Source organism: Oreochromis niloticus, linkage group LG7 (genome assembly GCF_001858045.2).
Source record: "Oreochromis niloticus isolate F11D_XX linkage group LG7, O_niloticus_UMD_NMBU, whole genome shotgun sequence".
Lineage (NCBI taxonomy): Eukaryota > Metazoa > Chordata > Actinopteri > Cichliformes > Cichlidae > Oreochromis > Oreochromis niloticus.
In genome coordinates, this window is record NC_031972.2 from 45,750,111 (window position 1) to 45,775,579 (window position 25,469).

Below are 25,469 nucleotides of genomic sequence, written 5' to 3' on the forward strand. Positions count from 1 at the left end.
GCATTTATTTTAAAAGATAATGGGGTGTTTTTTTTGCACTTTTGCTCTTGAAAAGCACCCTGTGTATGAAAGCATTGCGAAAAATAACGAACTAACCCAGAATGTTTCCTCCTAAATAGTAATACATGTTATATTATTATTAAATAAGTTGTATAAAGATTACATTTTTTAAATCTCCGGCTTCTTTAAGCCCGTGATTGGGGAGTTTGCATACTGGTGCAGGACAGCAGTTTTCAGCGGTACCGCGTGGGTGCAGTGTAGAGAAGGTTGTGATCCGAGGCTCGCGCACACATCCCTACAGTAAGATTTCTCTCTTGGATTAAGATTGTGAAAAATGCATCAGAGAGAAATTTCTCAGTCTTCCCAGAAATGTAAAAGGAGTTGCTGAGGTAAAAAGATGCAGTTCTTTGAGGCTTTTCTTGTCCATTCTTAACCTGTGTATTACCAGCAATGGTGTTTTCAAGCAGAAAAATTGTGTGTAGACCTACATGTCTGTATAAGCTCTGTATTAGGGACGCAAGGTTAAAGGTGCGATGTTTACGAGGTCGTCTTTGAGACAGAAATCAGGAAGTAGAGCGCGATTAAAACAGCAGGAAAACGGAAAGCGCCAGGTGTGCCAAAAAGTGATTCCACTCTGCTCCCCTCTTTGGCCAGATCTCTCTTGAAAAAGACATTTTATTGACAAAGACACTTAAAAAAAAATCCGGATAAATAAATGATATTAAACAGTGAATTTGCCAAACTGATTGACTTGTACTTGTGATCAGAATGTGCTTTCTGGGTTAAATTGGCACGATATAATTCATGAGTGATAAGTTTATAATATTTTTGACAGTCATTTATGACACAATTCCCACAATTATGTCGTAGCAAATATCGGAAAACAGCAGGTTCACGACCTTGCCAAATCACAAAGCTTCTCCTGCATCACGCCTGCAAGGGCAGAGAAAATACCTGACAGATAGTTTTGACACATGTGGCGTTTCCTAACACTGAAACACTTGAAGAGGGAAGTTGACAGGTCATAGACATCATCGGATTTACCCCCAACACATCTGAACCAGGATCGACAGACCATCATAGTGAAAGGACAGCAAAGTCAGCATGAGCAGGTAGGAGCGTGGTTAGAAGTGTGGTTGAAGGACACCAGTAGATTCAGTTAATGAATTAATAACCTGTGCGCCATGACGAGTTAGCAACTCATCCAAGAGTTTTTTCGTCGTGATTAACAACACTTGCGACAAAAAGTGCTTTTGTGATGCTATACCTCGGTATAATTTTTGCAGTAGCTTATTATTTATTATGTATACAGACGTTTACTTGTACCGTGTTTTAGTATTTCTATTGTCTCCGTCTTTATTAATATTCTACTATCTCACTTTACAGTTTTTAGAGAAAAAACTATAAACGTCAGCTTACAGCAGTGCTGTGCTATCCTATTTTTTGGTGCCGAGCCACCAAATCATTAGCATTTGGCCATTACTGGTAATACCAACACTTTTAACCTATAAAGCTGATGTAGGGAGGAGCAGTGTGCTACGACTTCATGAGATGAATCATAAATAATGTGGAAATTCTGAACACATTTTAATGACCACTAAATGGCTGTGGGTTTTACTTTCCGCAATAATTAGTTAATACAACAAAACACACCTTTCAGGGTTTTTTTTTTAAACTGACGTGACAGTCAGCACAAGGCATTTTTCATTTCCATTATTATTATTATTATTATTATTATTATTATTATCATTATTATTATTATTATTTAACAGGCGGGCAACATAGAAAAACAGCATTGATACTATTGTGCTAGTATCTAAGCAATACCAGTACCAGCGTTGGTATCAATACTATCAATATTTGCATTGCCCATACGCCTCTGGTTTAGAGTGCAATGCCCAAAATCTAGCCAAAAATAAAGAATGGTAAATTGTTCCTTACATTAAACTAATAATAATGCATTAAATGATAATAATGAAATTATACACAATGATGTTAAACTTTCATTAACTTATCTTACTTTCATTGTTTATTTTGCCTCTGGGTAATTCTTGTAATGTGGAAAAGTCTTGTTGGAAATTAATGTTAATTAAAAGGAAAGGTGTTTTTATCACAAATAGTCTCAGTGTAAGTTGTTTCTATGTCTATTTTTATTGATTCTGGAAGAAGCAAAAAGGAGGATGAGAATAAAAACAGGATGAAAAGCATTAGATTTTCAGCATTAAACACTCAGAACTCAATCTGATTCTCATTAGTTGTTCAAACTTGTTTTATTACAGGAAGGAAACATGGAAAAGGTTTGATAACCAACTGATAACCACTAATCATGATATACATCATGACTGACTGGGCTTTTAGGTTTTGTCGAGCCAGTTAATGTAAGAAAGCTGGCCATGTTGAACTCTCAAAATATATCTCTCAGGTGTTCTCTTGAAGGCAGTTCTCTACTACAAGCATATCATCAGTGTGGTTACAGGTTTTGAAATCACTCCAAAAATGGACTTTGAAATTTGAATTAGCACAGGGCAGGAAACAAAATCCCCATGGTGGGACTGTTGTGTAGAGTATGGGGGAGCTTTGCAGTTTGCTGTTCTTGATTCCAGTCTTTGCATGAGAACTAGACCATCAGGCAGAAAACTCCTGTGGTAGTTTAACTGACTGTCATGGTCATATGCACTGATTTTTAATTAGATGCAGTGAGCCAAAACAATTATTTACGTAGGGCTCAAAGGTGAACACAAAATATGTGTGACGTAATCAGCTCAGCTCACACAGAATGAACTCAACAGATTCAGATGTGTTACACAGAAACATTTAATTAAACTCATCAAGGAGACAATTATAATACAATTACACAGGCTGACAGCCAGTCATGTGTGTTACACATTCACATCTACGTGTCAAAAGTGAAAGAACAAAGAAGGTATGCTAGCTATGCTTTCCAAATAAACAACTTCTGGTGCTAATAAAATGAAAATGAATGAACTTTTAGTGCACAATACATACAATAATAGATGTTAGGTGTGTTTTATGTTGTCCTATTTGGCATTTAGTTGTAATTACACAGGCAGCAGGGCAAGCCCAACTACTTCCAGATGCTTCAGTGTGGTGCTGAGGCACTGGAGGTGGTGCGTGGACAAACCAGGTAAAGAATATGATACACCCCAGCCTTGTGGAAATAAATAATGAATAAATGTTTTTATGGTTAAGTATTGATAGGAGTTGCAGAGTGTGGCGTGTGAACTTTTTGTGGCTTTTTAAATGTCTGTCTTTCACTGCACAAAAGTTACATTGCATTTAATACACTTATATAAATGAAGTACCACTGCACCATTCTAACAAAATTAGCTAGCCACCCCTTTCATCCATGTATACTCAGGTCAAGTAACCAAGATGGTGATGGTTATTTAACCTTACAAAATAAAAGCAATACATTTTATATAATATATGATATAATTAAAATTTTTAGGTAAAATCAACTGTAATTTAAGCAAAATCAGCAATTTATGATAGAGTAAATAACTGGACTGTCGACTGTTGAATTTGATATGACTGATAAAAAAGTAGTATGTGTAATGTGTTTATTACATGCAATATCCAAACAAGCAGTAAGGTCACATCATCATCTTTACTCTACTTTTTTAAATGTTGCTTATTAAATATCACGTTCCCCATGCAGATGTTTGATCAGCCATGTGGAGGTCAAAGGCTTCATTGAGAGGTGCATGACAGCAGTCGGTGCCAAGCAGCATCATGCTCGCAGTCTAGCTGAAGTGTTGGTGGAAGGAGACCACAGGGGCCACTACAGCCATGGACTCAACAGGATGGGTCAGCCTCCTTGAAAACTGTGTTTTCATCATTGTTGCTTCATTGTTTGATCCTCACTGTGCATATCGCTGTGTCTTATTTGCACAAAAACTAAGAATCTTTCCTCAATGATGCTGGAGATATCAGCAGTAATTTTAAATTTAAGTCTGTGTGTCATTTATGTGTACTCACTATATTTTTAACAGACATGTATGTGAAGGACATTCAAACTGGCATCTGTGCCAAGGATGGTGAGCCAGTGGTGGAAAAGGAGAGTGCAGCCACGGCACTGGTGGATGGGAGGAATCTCTTAGGCCCAGTGGTGGGAAACTTTTGCATGAATCTGGCCATAAAAAAGGCCAAAGACGTTGGCATTGGCTGGGTGGTGGCACACAGTGAGTTCCAACTGAACCCTAAAGGAAATGTTATAGTGGCGACACAGTCAAACAGGTTTCCAGATCATTTATTATTGAAGTGTTTGCATTTTGCTACCAGTAAGAACCAAAATTTAGTGCACTATGTTAGACACAACTGGTCTTATACTAAACAAGCAATATATGTCTGTCATTTGTTGCCTTGTTTAAAAACCTGTTCATTTTACACAGATATTTACTAAAGTATTTGATTATACAAAATCCTGCCTTCATAAATGCATGATTCCTGCTCAATAACTAGTTGACTGTTTAGTTCACTTAACACTCAGTGAGGCGTATAAGACTCAGTTAGACTTTATTAACCCTCTGACGTCAAAAGTCACTATTGGTAATAACCCTACCCTTAACTTCTATTTTGGAGAAAAAATCTTTAAGTAGTTTTTAGACTGAAAATTGGAATTATTGTTTTCCTTGTTGCCTGACTGCCAAAAAAAGATAAGAATTAAAAACAACAACAAAAAAACCCTACATATCTAGATTGGACAGGGTTTGGATTAGGATTGAGGCCAATGATGATTTAGCTCTTAGAGGTTTAAGAAACTTTCGTTTAAGGGGAACAAGTGCTCTGGTCTCATCAATAAAATCTCTCTTGAGTTTTTAAATATAAAAATATAATTATTATATTTCAACACTTAATTATATTGGAGAGATAGTTCTCAAATCTGATGACTAAAAGTGTATTAACACTGCTGTTAGGCCACTGAATTTATATGCCACCTTTTTCTTTTTAGACTCCAACCATTATGGTATTGCTGGATATTATGCAATGCAAGCAGTGAAGGAAAACATGATTGTGAGTGAAATGTTTGTCTGTTGACCCCCCCCCCTTTTTTTTTCAGTTGATTTTTTTCCCCAGAAAAAATTTTTTTTTCAATTATAAACTCAGATTTAGTATGTTTTAGTATAGCTTTGTATTTCCTTCCAGGATGATAGATGTCAATGACTTTGTTTCTCAGCTGTTACTTTAGATCATAGCATGATGAGTTGCTTTTGTTTTTTTGTGTTTTTTTAAATTTCTAATAAAAAATCTGATCTCCACAGGGGATGTCATTTACCAACACGTCACCACTGGTGGTTCCCACACGTGCTAAAGAGGTATATGTATTAACTAGTTTAGAAAAGAAACCATAATGAATGCAATATACGACACTATAGTTAAAATATTTGTGAATTTAATCATAAAATCTTCAACATCCAAACTCTGTGAACTCTGCAGTGTACTTTGGGCACCAACCCCATCAGTGTGGCGGCTCCTGCTAAGGATGGAGACAGCTTTGTTTTAGACATGGCCACTTCAGCAGTAGCCCTTGGAAAGGTAAGATCAACATCTTTACTGCTGTATATTTGTTTATTGCTCATCTAAGCTTCTAACAAATTAAATGTAAGCGTGCAGTGATTGACCACTGAAACAACAACATTTTTAATGTGGAAACATTCTTCTCTTGTACTGTATATAAATGTGCATAGGTGGAGCTTCATGAGCGGCGTGGAGACCCCATTCCTGAGGGCTGGGGCTGTGACCCTCTGGGAAAAATTACAACAGACCCCAAGAGAGTGCTGACTGGAGGAGGACTGGTGCCTTTTGGTGGCAGTGAAGACACAGGTCAGAAGCAGCAGATCGTGTCAAGAATGTTTTCATTCTTCATATGTGAAATATGTGTTTGTTTGTTTGTTTTTCTTAAGTCTATATAACTGAACCAACCCTAGCTGGCTGATTTGCGCTTCATCTACACCAATAGAAAAACTCATATACAAGATTAATTGGAAACCAGTTATCAGATCTGGTGGAATTACATGCCATTGATGGCTAGGATCAGTATAATACATTTATTCCATGCATATGTTTTTCTGTGTTTTTATCTTCAGGAGGGTACAAAGGCTATGGTCTGGGAATGATGGTGGAGGTGTTCTGTGGCATCTTGGCTGGTGCCCAGTACAGCAAATACATCCGCACTTGGAAAGTAACAGACCGTGTTGCAAACCTGGTACATTTTGTTTTGCCTAGTTGTGAAATACAGAGAACACACTGGTTCTATTTTAACATGTCCCTAATGTAACTTGTGACAAAACCGGTAACACAGTGTGCTAAAAGTCATCTTGTTGTTTTGTCTGTGAAATGGAACAGACTGAGAAACTAGTTGAAACTGTTGTATCACCTTTTTATTAAGAATAATTCACAAAAAAACGCTCCCACAGCAATAATAAAATACAGTTTTTCAGCAGCTAGAATAGATAATACACTGCAGATAATGTGGTGCTGATTATCAGATCTGGGGCAAAGTTCATAAAGTGATCAGCCGTCATGTACCAGCAGAAGAGAAATCAGCATGACACAAGTCTGAAGTGTTTGACTGCTGTTATCTAAAACAGAGGCCCAGCTAGTGACTCTAATATAGGTCATCTGACATCAGATCAAGGCTCTGTTTGATGTTCATGTTTAATGAGCTCACAGTGTCACCTCTTTCATATTTTCAGGGTCAGTGTTTTGTGGCAATCAATCCAGAGAACTTTGCTCCCGGGTTCAGTGACAGGATGTCAGATCTGCTGTCCATCCATAGAAACCTGGATCCTGTGAGTTGATCCCAGTGATGGAATATTAAATGCTAGAAAAAAGATAAATCAAAAAATGCAGTTGATATCCAGTAGTTACAGTTTCTTTGTTTTATGAAATCAAATAGGGACAAACATTTGCAGGTTAAAAGTGAATTTCTTGCTCTATACTTTCTTTTTTTTCTTTTTTCATTTTTGTGGCGTATCTGCTTCAGGCTGACCTAGACACTCCTGTTTTGGCTGCTGGAGATCCAGAGAGGATGAACATGAAGAAATGTGAGGATATGGGTGGGATCCCTTACCACATCAACGTCGTCAAATACATGGTAAAAGCTAAGAAGTGGGGATGTTCTCATGCTAGTCTAAACTGCAATGGCTAAAAGGTTGTCCTTTTTCACATAGAGCTCACAACATGAAATGCTTTTCTTCAGACCTGTTGCTTTTACTGGAAATACTCCATTTGATTTGAGTGCGAGTGCTTCTTTGGTGGAGCCAGGAAAAAAAGCACATTTAGTTAGTGTTAATTTACCAGACTATGACCTGCTCTGTTTTCAGTTACACTCACAGATTTTGCTCTAGAGAAAAGCTGATAGAGTCCCAGATATTTAACCTCTAGTGTTACATGAGCTATGTTAAATAGTACTGGTAAATGGACTGGCTCTTATATAGTATTTTTCTACCCAGTCAAAGCAGTTTACACAACATGCCTTATTCCCTCATTCACACTCATTTATACAAGCACTTTTTCCCACACCCAAGTGCTTTCTAGCTAACACTCGTATTCAGATGAAAGCATCAGAAAGCAACTTGGGGTTCTGTATGTTGCCCTAGGTATTTTAGGTATGCTGATTGGAGCAGCCAAGGATCAACCGCCAACCTTCAAATTAGTTGATGACCTGCCATCACATATGAGTAAAGCTGTGACTTATCTGTGAGACACTGCCCCACCCTGGGTCATCAAGGTCACACATTCAAGGTGTGAGTGAGGGATGAATAGCCTGGGAAGGGATTTCAAGCCTGTGTTGCAGGCTACTGTACTCACTGATTTTTATTCAAATTAGATATAGAAATTTAGCCTCTTTTACTCCTCTCAACCCGTCTATCTTCCCTGTCCAAACCAAAGTAGAGGTTAAATACTGGGAACTCCCCATCAGCTGTTAGGACTCAAGAAGCCTTTCAGATGAAAGGTGAAATATTTTCAAATTTAGTTCAACTCACATGCTTGAAGACTACCATAACCTGGATGACTGAGAACCTACACAGACTACAGAAAGCTTTAGAGGTCCTGTTTTAGCTTTGCATTAACTGAACAGACACCAGTTTATGTTTTTAACTAGAAAGTAAATGAGAGTATTTTTACCTAAATACTATCTGACTTTATTTAAAACCTCTTTAAGCATGATGCTAACTCCATTAGCATTTTATATTTTTTCTGCAGAATGAATGCGCAAGGAAAATTGGTGTCAACCCACTGTTGCCATGTGACAAGATCGTCTCGGGTTAAGTTTATCCAAACAGGATTCTCAGCTGTGGAAATCAGCCACTAATGCTCAACTTGAAGTGCAACTTGAAGTGCAATTCTGTTGATGCACCTTATACATTTTAAGAGTAATATTTTATTCATGATTACACATGTGACATGTGCTGTAATTCCTTTTTTTTACTTTACTAAAAGCAAAACCATGAATTTTCTTTGCTACTGATGTGAAAATTGTATTTTTACTGTGAGATCATCTTAAAAACATAATTCTTTTATTCCCAGATCAATAAATGCCATACTATTTGGAATGTAATGTGTGTTTTTCCATGCATTAATGCAATCCTATTTTTAATAGATGTACTTTAGCTACCTCTTCATCTACCAGAAGATGGCGATGTAAGCTTCTCTCACTCAATTCCATCTGTCAGGGTTCATAGCCTAAACAAGTAGTTCAAATAATTCTCCATAACTTTAGTTCATAAATGCATGAAAGGCACTAGAACTAGCACAGAAATATATCTGATTTTCAGAAAGCTTAAAATGTCATCTTTACTAAATGTTATCAATGATTTATGTTGCAGTTAAACTGTACTACATCCTAGAACCATGTAAAATTCAGCCCTGTCCTTCTTCTTTCAGTTTGATCTTGTGAAAAGACTGTGAAACGCTTTGGGTTCAAATTCTCCTCCAGTTTTTTGCTCATGTAAAAAAACCTTAAAAACTAACACAAAGAATAAGTTGTGTAAAATAATCTCTCAGCTTTCAAATCAAATTCAATTTTACTGACTTGAATCTGATATCACACCACTAGATGGAGACAGACTCATTAAGTCCTGGGTCACTATTTGCTCATGCCGTAACCTGCCAGTTGTATGATATAGTCAGTTCAATTCAATTCAGTTTTATTTATGTAAATCGCAAATTTATATAAATTGCACATCACAACAACAGATGTCTCAAGGTGCTTTATAATGTAAGGTAAAGACCCAACAACTATACAGAAAAAACAGACAAAATCCCAACAATCAGATGACCCCCTATGAGCAGGCACAGATAGATATTTATTTTATTTATTTTTTTTGGAGGTAGCATATAGTTTTTTTTGTTGTTTTTTTGTTGTTTTTTTTACCGTACATTAGATAATTTTAATGTAATATCACATAAATGTATTTGGTGGTATTGTACTGAATGTAATGCTGATGTATGATTAGTTCGAATAGCATGATTACTCCTTTTTCTCAAATGTTCTTTGAAATCATATATGAAGATAAAATAAGGTAAACATGGGCAAAACATGACACTTAAGAATATGGCTGATAAATCTGGTAAGTAAAACACTCTCAGGATCAATTTATAGTAGCTGCTTACAGTTTTGATTATTATTTGAAGAAAACACAACAAGATGGGTTATTGTTGATTTTGAATGTTTGACTTTTGTTTAACTTTTTCTATATACAATTGAATTTGTCTCTCTCTTTTCACATAAATTCACATAAACTACTATAGTGAATTTCCTTGTTACACAATTCTTCCATCACTTATAAAGGACATACCCAGGGACTGATTTGCAAACTACACTGCCACAGTTTAGACTTACAACCTTAGTTATACACACAGATGTGATCCCAATGCCAACCTTTTTGGGACTGTGTTTGTACTACATCGTGGTATAAGTAAAATGAACTGCGCACACAGGATTACAGATGTGTCTGTTAACACAGTGCACCACCAGCATTAAAAATCAATCAACTTTATTTATTGCCCAACTGTTTTCAGACATGTGGCTTTATTTGTAAACTGCCTCTATGCTCTATTTGAATCGGGGAGTTTTCTTTTTTCTCAGGGGGTCTTCAGCTTGAACAGCTAATTAACGCTGAAAATAACTCAAGAAAAGGCCCCTCTCCAAGCAGCAAGGAAAAAGCAGGACTGGACATTGACAGATGCCCAGATTTGGACCTTAATCTCCCATGCCAAAAGTCCTGTCACTGCGCTCTGGACTCTGGATGTCCCGTTAACACTCGGCCGACTGCAGACAAAAGGGGAGAAATCAACAAATCAATGGGCTTTCAGTCCCACCAGGGGAGGGAAAGGAGGTGGCAGCAGAGTGGGAAAGGAGGTGGGGGCAGAGTGGGGTAGTGGTTGGGTGGGGTTAGACTGGTGAGTGCTGGGCTGGGCCAGATTTGCGAGTGGGTATGGAAAAAGATGCATAAATATTAAGTCTGGGCAGAGGGGGAAGGTGTCTGCGTGCTCGGGTGGAAGGCTCCTCTGAGTCCAGGGATTAAGAGACCAATTCAAACACTTGCTATAGGGGCCAGACTCAGAGGTGTGTGTTCATGGATGGATAAATTGATGGTGGGGGTCTAATCTGCCCTGGCCTTGGCCCGGAGCCCTTGTGTGGATTAGACCAGGCCCTAGAAAGCACAGAGAGAGCAGGGCCGCTGGCTAGGATTAAGCAGATTCTAACAGGTGTGTTCTTTTGTAGTGCTATTGGGGAGGGGGTCATCACTCACTGAACGAGCAAATCATGAAGTAACTGTTTATTACTCATTGACGCCAATGATGCCAATGATACCTGCTAAAAACATACTTGGTGATGAGTGTGTGCTGGTGCAAGGTGACATGCAGAAAACTAGCCGAATGAGGCAAAATGGAAAAAGATAAAATAAAGAGGTAATAAACTCTTAGATTACTCCCACAGACACTTTGTCATCCCAGCAGATCAGTTGTTGTACCTGTGAAACAGCAGCTCCACTATGGAGGACAGGGAGAGAGCACTTTCACACTTGTAAGAGGATCAGCTGTGAGGAGCTTAGAAGCTCAATGACCACGTTAGAAATAGAAACAGACTTGGGGGATAGTTTATTGCACTGATGGGAAAGGTTTAGGAATAGGTGCCATGTTTAATTGGGCTTCTAACCGTCAATGGTGGGGAAAGGCATATGCACGAGTGTGTATTGGCCAGTAGGAGGGAGGAGGAGTAGAGTGATCATGAGAATGGGGAGAGCTAGGAAAGCTCTGCTGCTCTCATGCTGAGTCTTTAATGAAGTGAAACGACTTCCTGGTCTGTTCCTCCCAGCTGTTGTCCCTGCAGAGCCAAGATATTTGGCCTTGGCTCTTTGTCCCTCTCTGCCTACCATACCTCCAAATGTCTGAGCGAACACGGGAAAAAATAAAAGCAAAGCATCTGTTGTGTTTTTCACTCCAACTGCTCGGGAATGCAAACACGTCTCCATCTGTTGTCTCTCTTATTCGGATTTGAGATCGGTGTTGATTGGTGCCATGGACTTTCACAAGTGCCAAAAAGATGCTGGATACTGAACTCAAGGCTGGAATATTGGAATGATTTGCATAAAACCCCATCAAGCACCTTCCCTCCCTCTACTGGCACGATCTGCTTAATGCTAAAAACACCATCTAGAGCAGTGGTATCAAACACAAGGCCCGAGTGCCAGAATCGGCCCAGCAAATACTTCAATCCGGCCCATTGGACAGGTTTGGAAAATATGAAGGACAGCATAGATTTTAAACTAGATTAGATAGATTGTTAACTCCCCAACTGCCATTCAATGGATAAACAATGAAATGACAGAAAAGTTCCTGTTTTTTCACTGTCTGCTGTAGAAATGACTGTTTTTTACAGCCAGTCCAAAATGTGTTTGTTATAATTTACAATTTCATAACTACAAAACAGTCTGAAAGATGAACTACCAGAAAGTTTTCTGTAATATCACAAAATGATCATGTAGTTTCTCTGGGCTGAATGTGGCCCATGATGTAATGAAAACATTCTTGGCAAATGCTTTCGCTTTCGTCCGTCTTGCGCCGGTCCAAGAATTTCACCTCTGATGACACTCTTTGACACCCCTGATGTAGAGCATTTTGACATGTATAAATATGTTTTAATATATTTTTTAATACTTTATTTCTTGAGTTGAAGTCATGTCACTTATAAAAGCAGATACCAAAACCACAAAAAGCAAGCCCCAGCATTCTCACTTCAACAATGAAACTATGCACACAAACACACACAAAAATATTAAGTGAGATTAGATAATGTTCATGAGAAACTACAGAGTTTGAAATAAAATCTAAATAAAAGTCAACATTTCCTTCCCCCAAAAACTCTTATTGCCCTGGTAACTGAATAGTGCAACAAGAGTTTGCTGGTATCTCAGACATGTGAGCATGAGAAAGTTGCCAAACTGTGCAAAAAGTGTACAAGATTTCTTCATTTTACCCACAAGCAAATCCAATCACAGGATGCCCTGAGGTCTGCTCCACTGATAAGTCTGTTGACGATCGCTTTAAGCTCAATTTATTCCAGTTTTAGAATCTTAATGATTTTAGCACTCTCATCTTCACTCAGATATTTACATTATCTCCAACATCAATATGAGTCACTGCAATATGATAACTGACTAATGATTTACCAGAGTGTCACATGTTTGAACACTGACGCAGGTTACTTTTACCTAAATAGTGATTGCTACAGACCACAAAGTCACAGCGAGAGAAAGATGTATACATTTTGTTCTGAGCTGATTATAAAGCCACAGTGTCCACTGATAGCAGACTGATTTTAAAAGCTTCTTCAGTGTTTGTAAAGACATTTATTTCAACAAGTTAGTACGCACTGATATGAGACTTGCCAGTCACTAATTGAATGAGGAGTTTAAACGGAGCACCACAAACCTGCTTTCACAGTCTTTCTGAAACACACCCTTGGCGTGGTGCAAATAAAGTGTAAATAAACTGTTGGCAGATGTTCTAGTTTAGCATGAGAAAGTTGCACAAACCACAGGAAATTCATATAAAATAACAAAAGAACCAGCCTCATGCCTGTTCAGCCTCAGCATCAGCAAAATGCAGAACACCAACGACAAATGCAAAATACATAAATAAGCATAAATATCTGTAGTTACCCTTGTTTTTTTTTTCTATGGTACACATACTATAGACTTCTTTATATACTGACTATACATTTAGTCTCCACTATTGCTCCCGTGTCACGGTTCCTCACTTCTAGGTACATAATTAGAGAAAACTGTCTTTGCTATTTCTGATTTGCAGCTAACTTTCAGTAAAACAACAAACACTAGTAGGAAGACAGAAAAGACAAAACAATAAATCAATGAATAGAGTCAAATTACCCCACCTACTTATTGTTACATAACAGCAGTAAACAGCAGTAATCAAACCCGTTACTGAGAATGTTTGGGGATGTAGCTCAGAAGAGGATGTCTCTCTTCTGATCAAGCTAAAATTAGAGATGCATAAATAAAACTTCTCACCGTCTCTTTTCACGAATCACTTTGTGGTTTGCACACCTTTGGATATGGCTGCCCCTGATGCCAGGTTCTTACACCCACATGTCCAGAGACAGCTGAGGTGCTGACCTGCTTTTGTCTATGTGTGAGGTCCTAATGGCAGTCTAACAGTTGTCCCCATGTGTTTTCCTCTTAAGGTAATGCTGACTCTGTCACTTTCCCTTAATTTGCTGTTATCACCTTCATTATTCAGCTTTCACAAGGAATTCATTTAGGTTTGTTTGCACTGATGCTTTCAGTCATAAATCAATAAACACTGCAAAAATAATGTAGACTAATCTGTTGTTTTATTGTGTTGAATGGGACATTCTTGCTGTTTTTAGTTGTTGTTTTTTTTGTATCTTTGAGAACTGCAAGAAGAGTGTGTGACTTTGACATTCATCCTTTCTGTATAACTACTGCTAAACCAAGAAAATACATATTGCAAATGGTAAGAATTTGATTTATTTCATGAACATGTTCACCAGTATTAGATTGTCAGATTGATCTAAAAGCAATCCCATCTGTTAGGCCTCATCAAATTCTTTCACAGACACTGTCTCAAACTGGTGTAATATAGCAAGAATAGTTAGATTGCTCAGCTGGCAGAGTCAGCTCCTGTGAGCAGTGAAGATTTTGTCACTTTTGTGTTGCTAAAGCCAGCTTCAACCCGACCCCACAGTCACAAAAAGCACATCTGAAACAGAGGCAGATTTCACTCTGCATACACTGATGTCCCTGAAGACCTTCAACAGGATCCTGCTGTGTCCTCTTATGAGGTGACAGGTATGACACAAGTCGACAAATAGTCACAGTCTGACTTCTCTGACTGTAGTTCTCACCATCAGCAGCAGCCTTGACTGAGCTGCCAGTGGGTGGTCAGTGCTTCATTTGCTAACCAGCTGGTAACCTATTGTTTTTGCTCTGAGCCTAATAATCATTGCAATCAATACTTTGTTGTAAAGAAAATCACACATAATCTCAACTAATCTCCAAACTACAACTAGAGAGAGATATGCAGACTTTATTTTTTATTTTACTTTGAGGCCATATAATTATGTGATATTTTTATTCATATATATATCAAGTGGTGATTCAAGTGGACATTTAGTGTTCAGAGAGCCTCTCGTGAAAGACGCATGGGGAATATGTATTTGGAGTGGGGTCCATGCTGATGTTCAGTATACTACTCAAAAAATTAAATGAACACTTTTTTGCATCAAGACAATTAAACTGAGTTACTGATCTGTCAGTTAAGTGGTAGAGGGGGTTTTGTAATCCGTTTCAGCTGCTTTGGTCTTCATAAAATTAACAACAGGTGCACTAGAGGGAGAGTGAGGCAATCCAAAAAACAGAAATAGTTTTACAGATGGAGGCCACAGACATTTGGCTAGAGTCAGTGTCACCACTGGTAGCATGAGGTGACACCTGGATCCTACATCCCATTTTTTTAAATCTATATATCATCATCAGCTCGTTCAGTTTTGGTTTGATTTGGTTCTCTCCCTTGAGTTTTGATCAGCCCGTAACTGAAGAGGTCTGCTCACTGCTTGTAATATTTCCGGGCAATTAAAGGAAATCAAAGAACAAATGACTCACCCGTTCTCAAGCTGTTATGTAAACAAACAATGAGATCATTTCAAAGCATGAAAGGCTTTTGATCATTCCCCTCCCTACTAAATGACAGCTATTTTCTTTGTGCCCAGCAAACCTCATTCCCCCTTAGATAAGGTGTTCTGGTGCGAGATGTTTTTTTTTTTCTCCTTTGACAAAAGAGGCCTTGGTACACAGCAAAAGGACTTGTAAAGCAACCTTTAACACACTCGCAGAGGCCACCCATCACACAGTCTGCTTCATTAGGCCAGCTGCTGCCCTGTTTTCTATAAGGAGTCAGAGGGCTGCTGACAATAACAGGTGACAGGTGATGGTGGGAGGGCCTGGGACAGCAGCTCACCCTTCTCTGTGGCCAGTCACTGTTGGTTTAGGGGCTCCCAGTCCAGTGCTTGGGCCTTCTGTGATGGACTGCTACAGCTGAGATGGTGATGGTTGGGGGAAACTGATCCAACAACGACCTGACCCTGAGGACCCCAAAGCCTTTTCTGAGCTCCCTTTTTATTGTGCTCACTCACTGAAAAGCAGGATTAGAGAAATGTATCAGTTTGCTGGACAGTTTATGGTCTCTTTATTAGAGATGTGATTTCAGCTTGTAAGTGTTAAATGGCAGTAACTGAGGGTTTCTCATTCTGCATTACCTCAATGTGTCATTTATGATGATATACACTCACCAGTCACGTTATACCTTTGTGCTTCAGAGCTGCCTTAATTCTTAATGCCATAGAGTCAACAAGGTGATGGAAACTTTCCTCAGAGAATTTGCTCTATATTGACATGATAGCATCATGCAGATTTATCAGCTGCATATCCATGATGCAAATGTCCTATCACACCACATCCCAAAGGTGCTATATTGGAGACCTGGTGTCTGTGGAGGCCATTTGAATACTCACTGGCATGTTCAAGAAACCAGTTTGAGATGATCGCAGCTTTGTGGAGTAGTGCATTATCACAAAGTACGCTTCAGAACATGGGTACGATGTGGATATGAAGACATAGGAGACTTTATGTTAGTGCGCCACTGTTCACTGCTTCACAAAAAAATGTTGCTCTTAACTAACACAAACATACAAATGCAAACTTCTTAAATTTAAAAAAAAATATATATATATAATAAAGGAACTTAAAACTAAAGAAACTGCATCAAGCCACAGCCTCTGTCCTTCCTTCCATCCTTTCAAACCATAAAGGGATGGAGGTGGTCAGCAACGATACTTAGGCTGTGGTGTTCATTTAGTACAAAGCAAAGGATCTAAAATGTGCCAAGAACACCAATACACCGTCACCAGCAGCCTGAAATAGTGATACAAGTCATGATTGGTTGTTGTTTACACCAAAGTCTGACCCTGCCATCCAAATGTCGCAGCAGAAGTTGAGACTCATCACAACAGCTTTTCCAGGTGAGCCCATGTGAATTGTAGCCTCCATTTCCTGTTCTTATGTGAAATGACTGGCACTAAGCGTGGTCTTCTGGTGCTCTAGCCCAGAATTGATTTTAGACAATTCTATAAACCCTGGATGTGGTATAAAAATCCCAGTAGATCAACACTTTCTGAAATACTCACACCAGCCTGTCTGGCACCAACATCCATAACTCAAAGTCACTGAAATCACTTTTTGTATGATTTTACTGTTCTGTTCTATTGATGCGCATGTTTTGCACATGTGATGATGAGCTGACATAATGATTTCATCTTCTGTATGTCACCAAACAGGCTCACAGAATTAGCTTGTTAAACTGTTATTTGAGACTAATTTTATTTTCAATTACATTACATTAAATTACGCTGTAACTGAATTCAGTTTGCGCTCGGCTGACGATCGTGTCGCCATCTCTAACCCAACAGTCTCCCATATGTGGCATGTTGTGGTACTCGTGCCCATAAACACGTTTCCCATCCACCCTCCATATGGGCCTCCACACTGACCTTCATCTCTGTATTACACACATGCACACACACAGTCCTCCCTCCTTCCTTCCAACCACATGAAACAGACAATCAACAATAGCTGTTTCAACAAGGTAAAGAAAACTAATATGAGTGACTGATATTATCAGTAGATGTGATGTGGATAAGACACAATAAAATATTAAATACCAAAACAATTACGCAAAGAATTTTCTTGCCTGAACAAACAGCTGCCAGATAAACATTTAAAGTGAGTGAGTGTGTCTTCTTAAATTTGCTATAAAACCCTGAGAGAGCCTTTCTGAGTTGAATAAAAGTGAAAATAAATCAGGCAGTAAGATAAGGATCAGGTGTCTGCACACTGATGTATTTGTACTGAACCTTAAGGCTTGTTTATCCAGCTGTGCTAATAGACTCATTATGTGGAACACGTGTAGATTAGCCCATAGCCGAGGCCCGGCTGAGGAGCACTGTAGCTCCTTTTAGAGTCATAATCTACTTTCGCTGGCCAGTGTTCAGTTTTATTATGTCCTAAAATAGGAAATCCAAGGACAAGCACCATAATAAAGTGATCCAGTTGGGTCAAAGTCATAATGTCTGCACTGGCAGACTAGTTTTTTAATTATTAACCACTCATTAATTCAACTGTTTCAGACACAGCCTTTTACCACTTTTAACTTACCACTTAAGGCTGTGAGTTTTCTGCTTTTCTGGGTTTAAGATATAAACACCCATGTACTCATTTACTGTTTGCTTAACACTTTAATTTGCCTTCGTAGTAGCTCACAGGATTAAAATGTACTTTGATTATTTTTTTTCCACTCGTGTTACAGTTGTGGCTTTTTAAAAAAAAAGAAAAAAAAAGAAACAGGTTTACTTATTTTTGAGTTATATATTACATTTTGAGTCATAGTGTTCACTTCTAAACCTCACAGAGATCTTGCAACAAAACTGAGCTTTATTGTAATTCCACCTTGCTAATAACTTACCTGTTGACTACTGGAAAAAAAAAACCTGTCTCGGATCTGAACCTTTAGTCCCACAAACATTTCTTCATGGATCTGTTCCATTTGGCTCAGGTGAAAGAGTGAGAGCTGAGCTGACCTGTTACCTGCTTCTACAGTGGCCCTGAAAGGTCAAAATGCACTGCAATAGAAAAATGCTGACAAAATGCACAAAAAAAATGCACAAAAAAAATCCCCAAAGATCCTTAACAAAACTCACAAAACAAAAAGTGTGGACATGACATGCTAACAGTAAACAGCTAGTAGCAAACATGTAGCTACAGTATCGTATGACTCGTGATTAAACCACACATTACCTTGCTTCTTTCTCTCCTTCACTACACCGATTAATCCACTCTTTCTTTTAACAGTCGGTGCAGTTCTTCAGATGCCCTTTTACTGCTTTTCTACTTGCTGGTGTTTTCTTAAGATGTAGCATCTTGCAATCTGAAAGAGATAGCCGATTAAAAACGTGTGTAGGACACTTCTGTTGTCACATACAGCTCAGTTCGGTGATGTTAAGAAAGGCTTAAAGCTATAGTGTGAAAATAGCTTTAAAGTGAGGATTCACATTTTATGAGACAGCTCCAGAAAACTGCTGGACACAGAATGATAATGTTTTGGGGCATATACTGTTTTTGAAAAACCAGCAACCTATCAACACATTTGCATAGGTGAATGCAACAAATATCACTAGTTTATAGTGAGCGTAAAACTATAATGTCATGTTTGTCATCATATTTATCGGCACACAAAACAGGTCTAATTATGTTAGACATGTTCGACCAGCTTGTTGAACAGCTTAGTTTGTTTGTAATTGTAAATATTTTACATTTGGAAATAACTAATAATTATTACAGGTGTAATTAATCCACATATATGTAGTTATTCCATATATGTGATTACAGTCATGTCACATAAAGGTGCAGATCTACTGTTCTGTATAACACTAATCTTTAATTGAACAGCTGTGTGAGTCAAATGGGATATATTGTGCATTTCCATGTGTGTTTTGTCTGGGATCGTTTAGGTGTGGAGTAGCTGTGGGGGGTGACAGTGTCAGCTGGTCCATACAGTGAGACGACACTACAGCACTTCCACTCCATCGACAGCGAGGAAGTCTCTGGTCTGTTTGGTGCGATCATCAGGACAGCTGGTGCCTGGGCAGCTGCACGGCTGCGGGGTGGCTGGGAAAGAGCCCGTCCTCGGCAAACCCAGTAGGGGCTACTTCATCTGCTCAGCTGTTACCCACCCACCCCCACCCTTCCTCCTTCATATCCTCCCAGCTCCCCTATACTTCATCAGCTGAAAGCAGCAGGAGAGACAGCTGGCTGATGCTGCCAGAAAGAGGAGGGTGAGGCTGTGTGTGTATTTGCATGGAGCACGGGGTAGTCAAAACACCAGTGACATCACTGCCAAACTGAAGCATTTAAATTCACTCACAAACGTGTTGTTTTGCTCCTGGTTCCTTGTCTTATTGTCAACTTACAGGCTTCTGTTTGTGAAGACTAAAGTTTGTTTTCAGCATTTAAGTGACATAATTAAAGTGAACCTGCCCATTTGCACTGGCTTTAACACTACATGCATTAATAAGGTAAACTGGACTTTTTTACTTTGTGTAAGCACATGCTGTACTAGTGCCCTATCTTTGTTTCAAGTTGATGCTTTATGTGCAATACCAACAATATCCTATATTGTTATATACACTAACCCTGTGAAGCCTGAACTGTGAGATAAATGCCAGGAAATTCCAATTTTATGAAACTGGAGTGTTTATTTAACCTTTTGACAATTTTTCTAAAGTAACAATTTGCATATATTTTAACATTTTTGCTGCATTTGGAATTTTTGGACAATTTATTGATCACAGTTTGATCTTAAACAAACAAAAGAAAAATTTCAGATAAAGTCATGCATGGTCCTAAGTCCAGAACCACCTGGGTATCTGATCATTTGCTCACATCTCTTCCATGAACTTGATTCAATATGTGTCCAACATGATCTCTGTTTCCTTCTTTTTTCCAGTCCCTCATTTCATGATTTTATTAAATGCCCGAATGACCAAAAATCACAAAATATATAGAAAATCATTATTTATTCATTTATTTTGTATTTATTTATGTATATATTTGCACTATGTGTTGAAGACTACGGTGTATCTTTTTTTTTACCACTCTGTTTAAGTGTTAAACAAAAAATCAGGAATCCATCCAATACTGAGCATGCACTTTATAACCAGCGTAACTCTATGCGGTAAAAGCGCTTATTTTCATATCATTCTGAAGGATGTTACAATACAAAAATAACTTTGCCTGGCACTGATCTCCATTCATTATTGAGGTTTTGTTGTTGATTATGACTTCGGGGGGTGGGGGATCCTGGGGAGTTTAAATGAACAGAAGTCGAGGAGGGAGGAGGAATAAGAGGAGGAGGAGGGAGGTGGCTGTACTAGAAAGCAGAGTTCCTTTGTCCTCAAAAAATCTGGCCATACAGGGGTCAGGAGCAAACTTCAGTTCAAGAGGGGTGAAAGCAGAAAGAGAAGTTGATGTCATACTGAGCACAGCTGCCTTGAGGTAACAGAAAGAGGTAAATCTGGATTACTTGAATGCAGTTATTAGGCGCAGTCAAACTGGATATCTAGCTTCTCCAAAGTATTTCCCCCTGGCTTAAGTGTCACTGTAATCATTATACCTTTGGATTGTTAATCAGAAAAAAAACTTTACATTTAAAGATGTGAATTTAGGCAAACCAGTTTTTTCAAAAATAATCTGCACACTAATAACATGATGAAAATAATCTCGAGTTTTGGCTCCAGCAATATGCTTTTTTTTTTGTTTTTAATATGGCAACACATTTTCACTTACAATACATTAATGCCCATCTTTGATGAACCTGTAGGCTTAAATTCACTGCATGCCCAGGATTTTAAAAAAGAAACCCCTTGCTCTGGGCGGGGGAGGGTAGAATTGCGGATGCGAAGGATGGACAGGGTGGGGGTGGGGGAGGCTATACATATCCATCTGTCTGGGCAATAAAGCATGATCATTTCATCTCCACTGTCATCCTGTTACGGTGTCATCTAAGTGGTCACAGCCCATCTGCTGGTTGCTGGTGACAATTGATTCCTTATTGATTCCTTGAAATGTTTAATGACAATCAAGGTCAATTAATTAACCATTTGCTTGGTGTTTTAATTACCCTGGGCTAATTTAAGTCCGCTGATTAATTCTGGGTCCCCAATGGTGGAAATGAACCGCAATGTCAATGGCGGGATTAAGGGCACAACAATGGATGACAGATGACTGACAGAGCACTGAGTGGCTTTGGAAAGCTGTCCCGATGTTCGTATTGTAGATTTTAATGAGTGCATTGTGTTAATGAACTCCAAAGATGAACTGACCATATTGCTGCAGTTTATTTTGACTCCCACTGGAACATATTGAACAAATTCTTGTTATTTTTGTGAGGTCAACCTCGCCAAAGGACAAAGGCTGAGTGGCTGTATAGTCCGGTATTCATATCACAGATATGTGAGCCTGTCAATTAGAACAACAGGAAACCTAACAGTGTTAGTATGGGGGGTGGAAACAGGAAAAGTGGTAGTGCATTTGTGTGTGTATTTCTGTAACTGTGTATTCAGCAAATGATGTCAGCAAAACTTATAGTGACTGTTTGGAGGTATAATGTTGGCCACCTGACACAAAAGAGAGTTTGCAGGGTTTGCCGTTTCCTCACATTCTCTGCCAAGTTTGGCTAAACTGGAGATTTGCATTGAAATCTGTTGGATGATCTGAGGATATATTGTTTCTACTTCTAAGTGTCTTTCCATAAATCCGGTTAAAGGGTTTTTTTTCTACCCCACATCTTATAATAATACACTCCTTGCATGGCTGTTCATTATACAAAGATAAACACAAACAAGCACATCTTTATTTCCACCTTTGTCTCCCACGTCCCTCACCCGCTGCTTAATCTCAGTGTTTGGTGACATCAGTGTTGCTCTGTGTTTGCTATCAAATACAGACCTCATCTATCAGCCCTCCTGGCCTGTGAGAAAGTCCCGCAGTCAGCAAGTGGATGTGTGTGCATGCGGTACCAGGAGGGTGTGTGTGTGTGTGTGTGTTTTCTCCTGGCTATGCCAAGATCAAATCAGTAAGCTGCAAGTGGTGAATTTAATCTCTTGCTATCTTGAGTTCGGACTTATCAGTGTTTCCCGTGTTAGATTAAAAAGTATCTCAGACCTGTTTTTTATCTGAAAAGGGCAACGTGTCTAATGTAAACATCTAAATATCTAGAAATAATTTGGGGGATTTTTCTTTTGGAAGTTGATCTCTTGTTTTAGAATAAAACAAGGGAGTTCAAAGACTCTCATGGTTCTGTAAGTGAATGAAATCTTCCCCATACTAGAGCTGACCTGCTAAGAGAAAAGCAATGGTATACATAGTTAATGAGGATATAAATAGATGATCTAGTTGTTATCTAAATTTATTTAGCATTATATCTATCGTATACATTAACTAAAAATGACTGAAAATGATTTACTTTAGGATGGTATGTTTGTTTTCTGATTTTTTAAAATCTCAGTTTTAATTTTAATCAGAATCAGAATCAGAATACTTTATTGATCTCAAGGGGAAATTATGTTAGTTACAGTGCTCCAGTACAAACAGTAACAAAAACAGACAAGACAAGAAGTAAGATTTAGCACAATATATACAATATATACTCACATATAAGTCACTTACTAATAAATATCTGAATAAGAAAGAAGTGCATGTGCAAAAAGAGTGTAGCTATTGCAGTATACAGTGTGTTAGGTGGATGAGTTGTACAGGGAGATGGCCACAGACAGGAATGATTTCCTGTGTCGGTCAGTGGTGCTTTTTGGTCATCTCAGTCTCTCACTGAACGTGCTCCTGTGGCTAGCCAGCATGTCATGGAGTGGGTGGGAGGAATTATCCAACATTGTCTTTATCTTGGACAACATCCACCTCTCCGACACCACCTTAAGAGAGTCCAGCTCCATCCCCACAACATTGCTGGCCTTGCGGATCAGTTTATTTAGTCCGTTAGCATCAGCAACCCTCAACCTGCTGCCCCAGCATGCAACAGCATAGAGGATAGCACTGGCCACAACAGACTCGTAGAAAATCCTGAGCATTGTCTGAGAGATGTTGAAGGACCTCAGCCGCCTTAGAAGATAGAGTCGACTCAGGCCCTTCCTGTAAAGTGCTGTGGTGTTTAACCTTCATTTTTTGCTGCTGTGTTTAACCCGTCTCTTCTGTGTCAACAAAGCTCCAAGAATCTTGGATACACACAGCACATTTTCTTGATCAATGTTGTGGTAATCAGATTACTGTCACACTCTTACATGGCAGTGGTAACTTAAAGATTTTCGGTAGGGTCATGTATTGACCTTTTTTACCAGCAGGAGGCGGTGCCCGTCCGCTGTAGGGCCTGATGAAATTAAACACTGCTGTCTCTCCACAGTAACAGTTATTCCCCTCATCTAGTTCCAGCATGTTATTTTATACCTGTTTAGTCATCTGTCTGCAGAGACACACGCTCAGATATTTTAGAGTTCATACCTGTGCTGTCTGTCTACACTATACCACAGAATGTGGAAGGACTCAAAGGATGAATTTAGGGGTTTTATTCTGCTTCACAAGTCTTCTGTGGCGTATTTAGCAGGCAGGTTTCTGTTTTCGTGATACAACTGTGTGTATTTTAGTTTTTAGAGTCCAATCATACTGCTCTACCCCAAGTGAGTATGTGCAGTGCATACACACCAAGCACACACGCTCACATACACAGGGCTACCTCTGTCTGGCAACCAATCTATGTCAGCCACACCCTTGTTAGAGAGAGCTGCTTCTTTGTTTGGGTGTATATGTGTGTGAGCATAAACGTAGTGTAGAAGGTATCGCTGAAAGGCCACTCTGTGTAAAGTGGTAACTGCGCTGTTTTGGTAGCACTTTTTTATACTTGATGTGAAGGTAATGGGGTTCATTTCCTGAACTGTGTATGAGTGTGCGCAGCGTATACTTGGGTGTGTGTTGGTCAGATTCAGACCAGTGTGTGCTGTGATCATAAAAGCGCCAAGGACTATTAGAGAGAAGCGAGCGGCACTGTTACAATAATAGGCCTGGGAGTTTTAACCTGAGTATGACTGCTTTGCAGGTAAGCAAGGAGACCAGGCTCACTCTGTGTGCACGCCCGTTTGTGTGCGTGCTTATTTTCTGCCTTTTTAAGGAACACTGTTGGTTTTAATCTTGCGAATAAGGACATTTTGAAAACACTTGCAGGGGACCCGATTGTTTAAAGGATATTTGAGGGCATGTGCTTGGAGAATAACGCTTTGAATTTTGTTTAATCTCACAGGTAGCTTTTGCTCATGTCTTCACTCAAGGTATCAATTTACATGTTGTGCTCAAAGACACTAGCACTGTGTCCTATACTTCATAAGATCAGTCTTTGAGTTCCTATGGAGACTGCTGCCTGCCTCCACCCTCACTTTCACTTTACACAGCAGTAAGAATCACAAAGTTAAGTTAACTCTGTAAATATTATTTATGACCCTAGGAAATGAGTTTTTGTTGGTAAAAGCCTTATCAGATGTGAAGTTTATTTATTTATTTTGTTGCAGGGAACCTGGCAACTTATAGTAAGTGTTCAAGTGTTTCCGATACCAGAAGGGGGCAATAGAGGTCCATTCCCAGGTGGCATTCCCCAAATGCTCAATGGTTTTCTCTCCATCCAGAGAGCTCTCCTTCCCTCTCCCTTAATCACAAAAGGACACTAGTACACACACACACACACACACACACACACACACACACACACACACACACACACACACACACATACAGAAAGAAAGAGAAATCACATCTCTCCTCCTAGGCATATGCCTAGGGAGTATATCCCTCCAACCTAAGAGGAAACATGAGGAGTTTGCTTCAGGTAGGCTGTGCAAAACTTGACATTGGTTCAGCAATGGTCGCTCATTCCTCTACCCTTTCCACCTATTGTCCCTACCTATGTTAAAACAAACAATCAAACAATTGACCAACGTCTCCAACATGTGTTGCCAGGGATACCTCTAAAATTAACGGTACTTTTTCAAATGCGTGTGTGTGTGTGTGTGTGTGTGTGTGTGTGTGTGTGTGTGTGTGCGTGTGTGTGCGTGTGTGTGCGTGCGTGTGTGTGTGTGCTCACCAGATGCAGATTCCTGAAGGGGCTGCAGTTTCATGTATCTGTGCACTTTCCCGTCAGTGCGCTAAAGGTCGAACGCTTCCTCGTATTTTGTCACAGCTGCAGCTGCATGGCATGCTCCCACATAAACCACTGGGTCGTGCATGTGTGCA

At 39.2% G+C, this 25,469-nt stretch overlaps 1 protein-coding gene and 1 long non-coding RNA gene across 4 annotated transcripts; one reads left to right on the forward strand and one right to left on the reverse strand.

Annotated features, from left to right (window-relative positions):
- Window positions 1-911: 911 nt before the first annotated feature.
- On the forward strand, window positions 912-8,992 carry LOC100712095 (uncharacterized oxidoreductase YjmC). 2 transcript variants are annotated; one of them, XM_025909152.1, is made up of 11 exons: window positions 912-1,112; window positions 3,680-3,828; window positions 4,014-4,202; window positions 4,973-5,034; window positions 5,283-5,336; window positions 5,458-5,556; window positions 5,709-5,844; window positions 6,108-6,226; window positions 6,717-6,812; window positions 7,007-7,117; window positions 8,209-8,992. In XM_025909152.1, exons 1-11 carry the CDS (start codon window positions 1,105-1,107, stop codon window positions 8,293-8,295), a joined length of 1,110 nt encoding a protein of 369 aa, XP_025764937.1. In that variant the 5' UTR covers window positions 912-1,104; the 3' UTR covers window positions 8,296-8,992. The 2 variants fall into 2 exon arrangements, with proteins under 2 accessions (XP_025764937.1, XP_005451132.1); XM_005451075.4 differs by having other exon boundaries at window positions 915-1,112; window positions 8,230-8,862.
- On the reverse strand, window positions 6,730-25,430 carry LOC109202922 (uncharacterized). 2 transcript variants are annotated; one of them, XR_002062936.2, is made up of 4 exons: window positions 25,321-25,430; window positions 18,423-18,552; window positions 15,532-15,705; window positions 6,730-6,844 (listed from the first exon to the last, which is right to left on the reverse strand). It is a non-coding gene; the product is annotated as an uncharacterized LOC109202922 (long non-coding RNA). The 2 variants fall into 2 exon arrangements; XR_002062935.2 differs by lacking the exon at window positions 25,321-25,430 and having other exon boundaries at window positions 18,423-18,612.
- Between the last annotated feature and the right edge of the window lie 39 nt (window positions 25,431-25,469).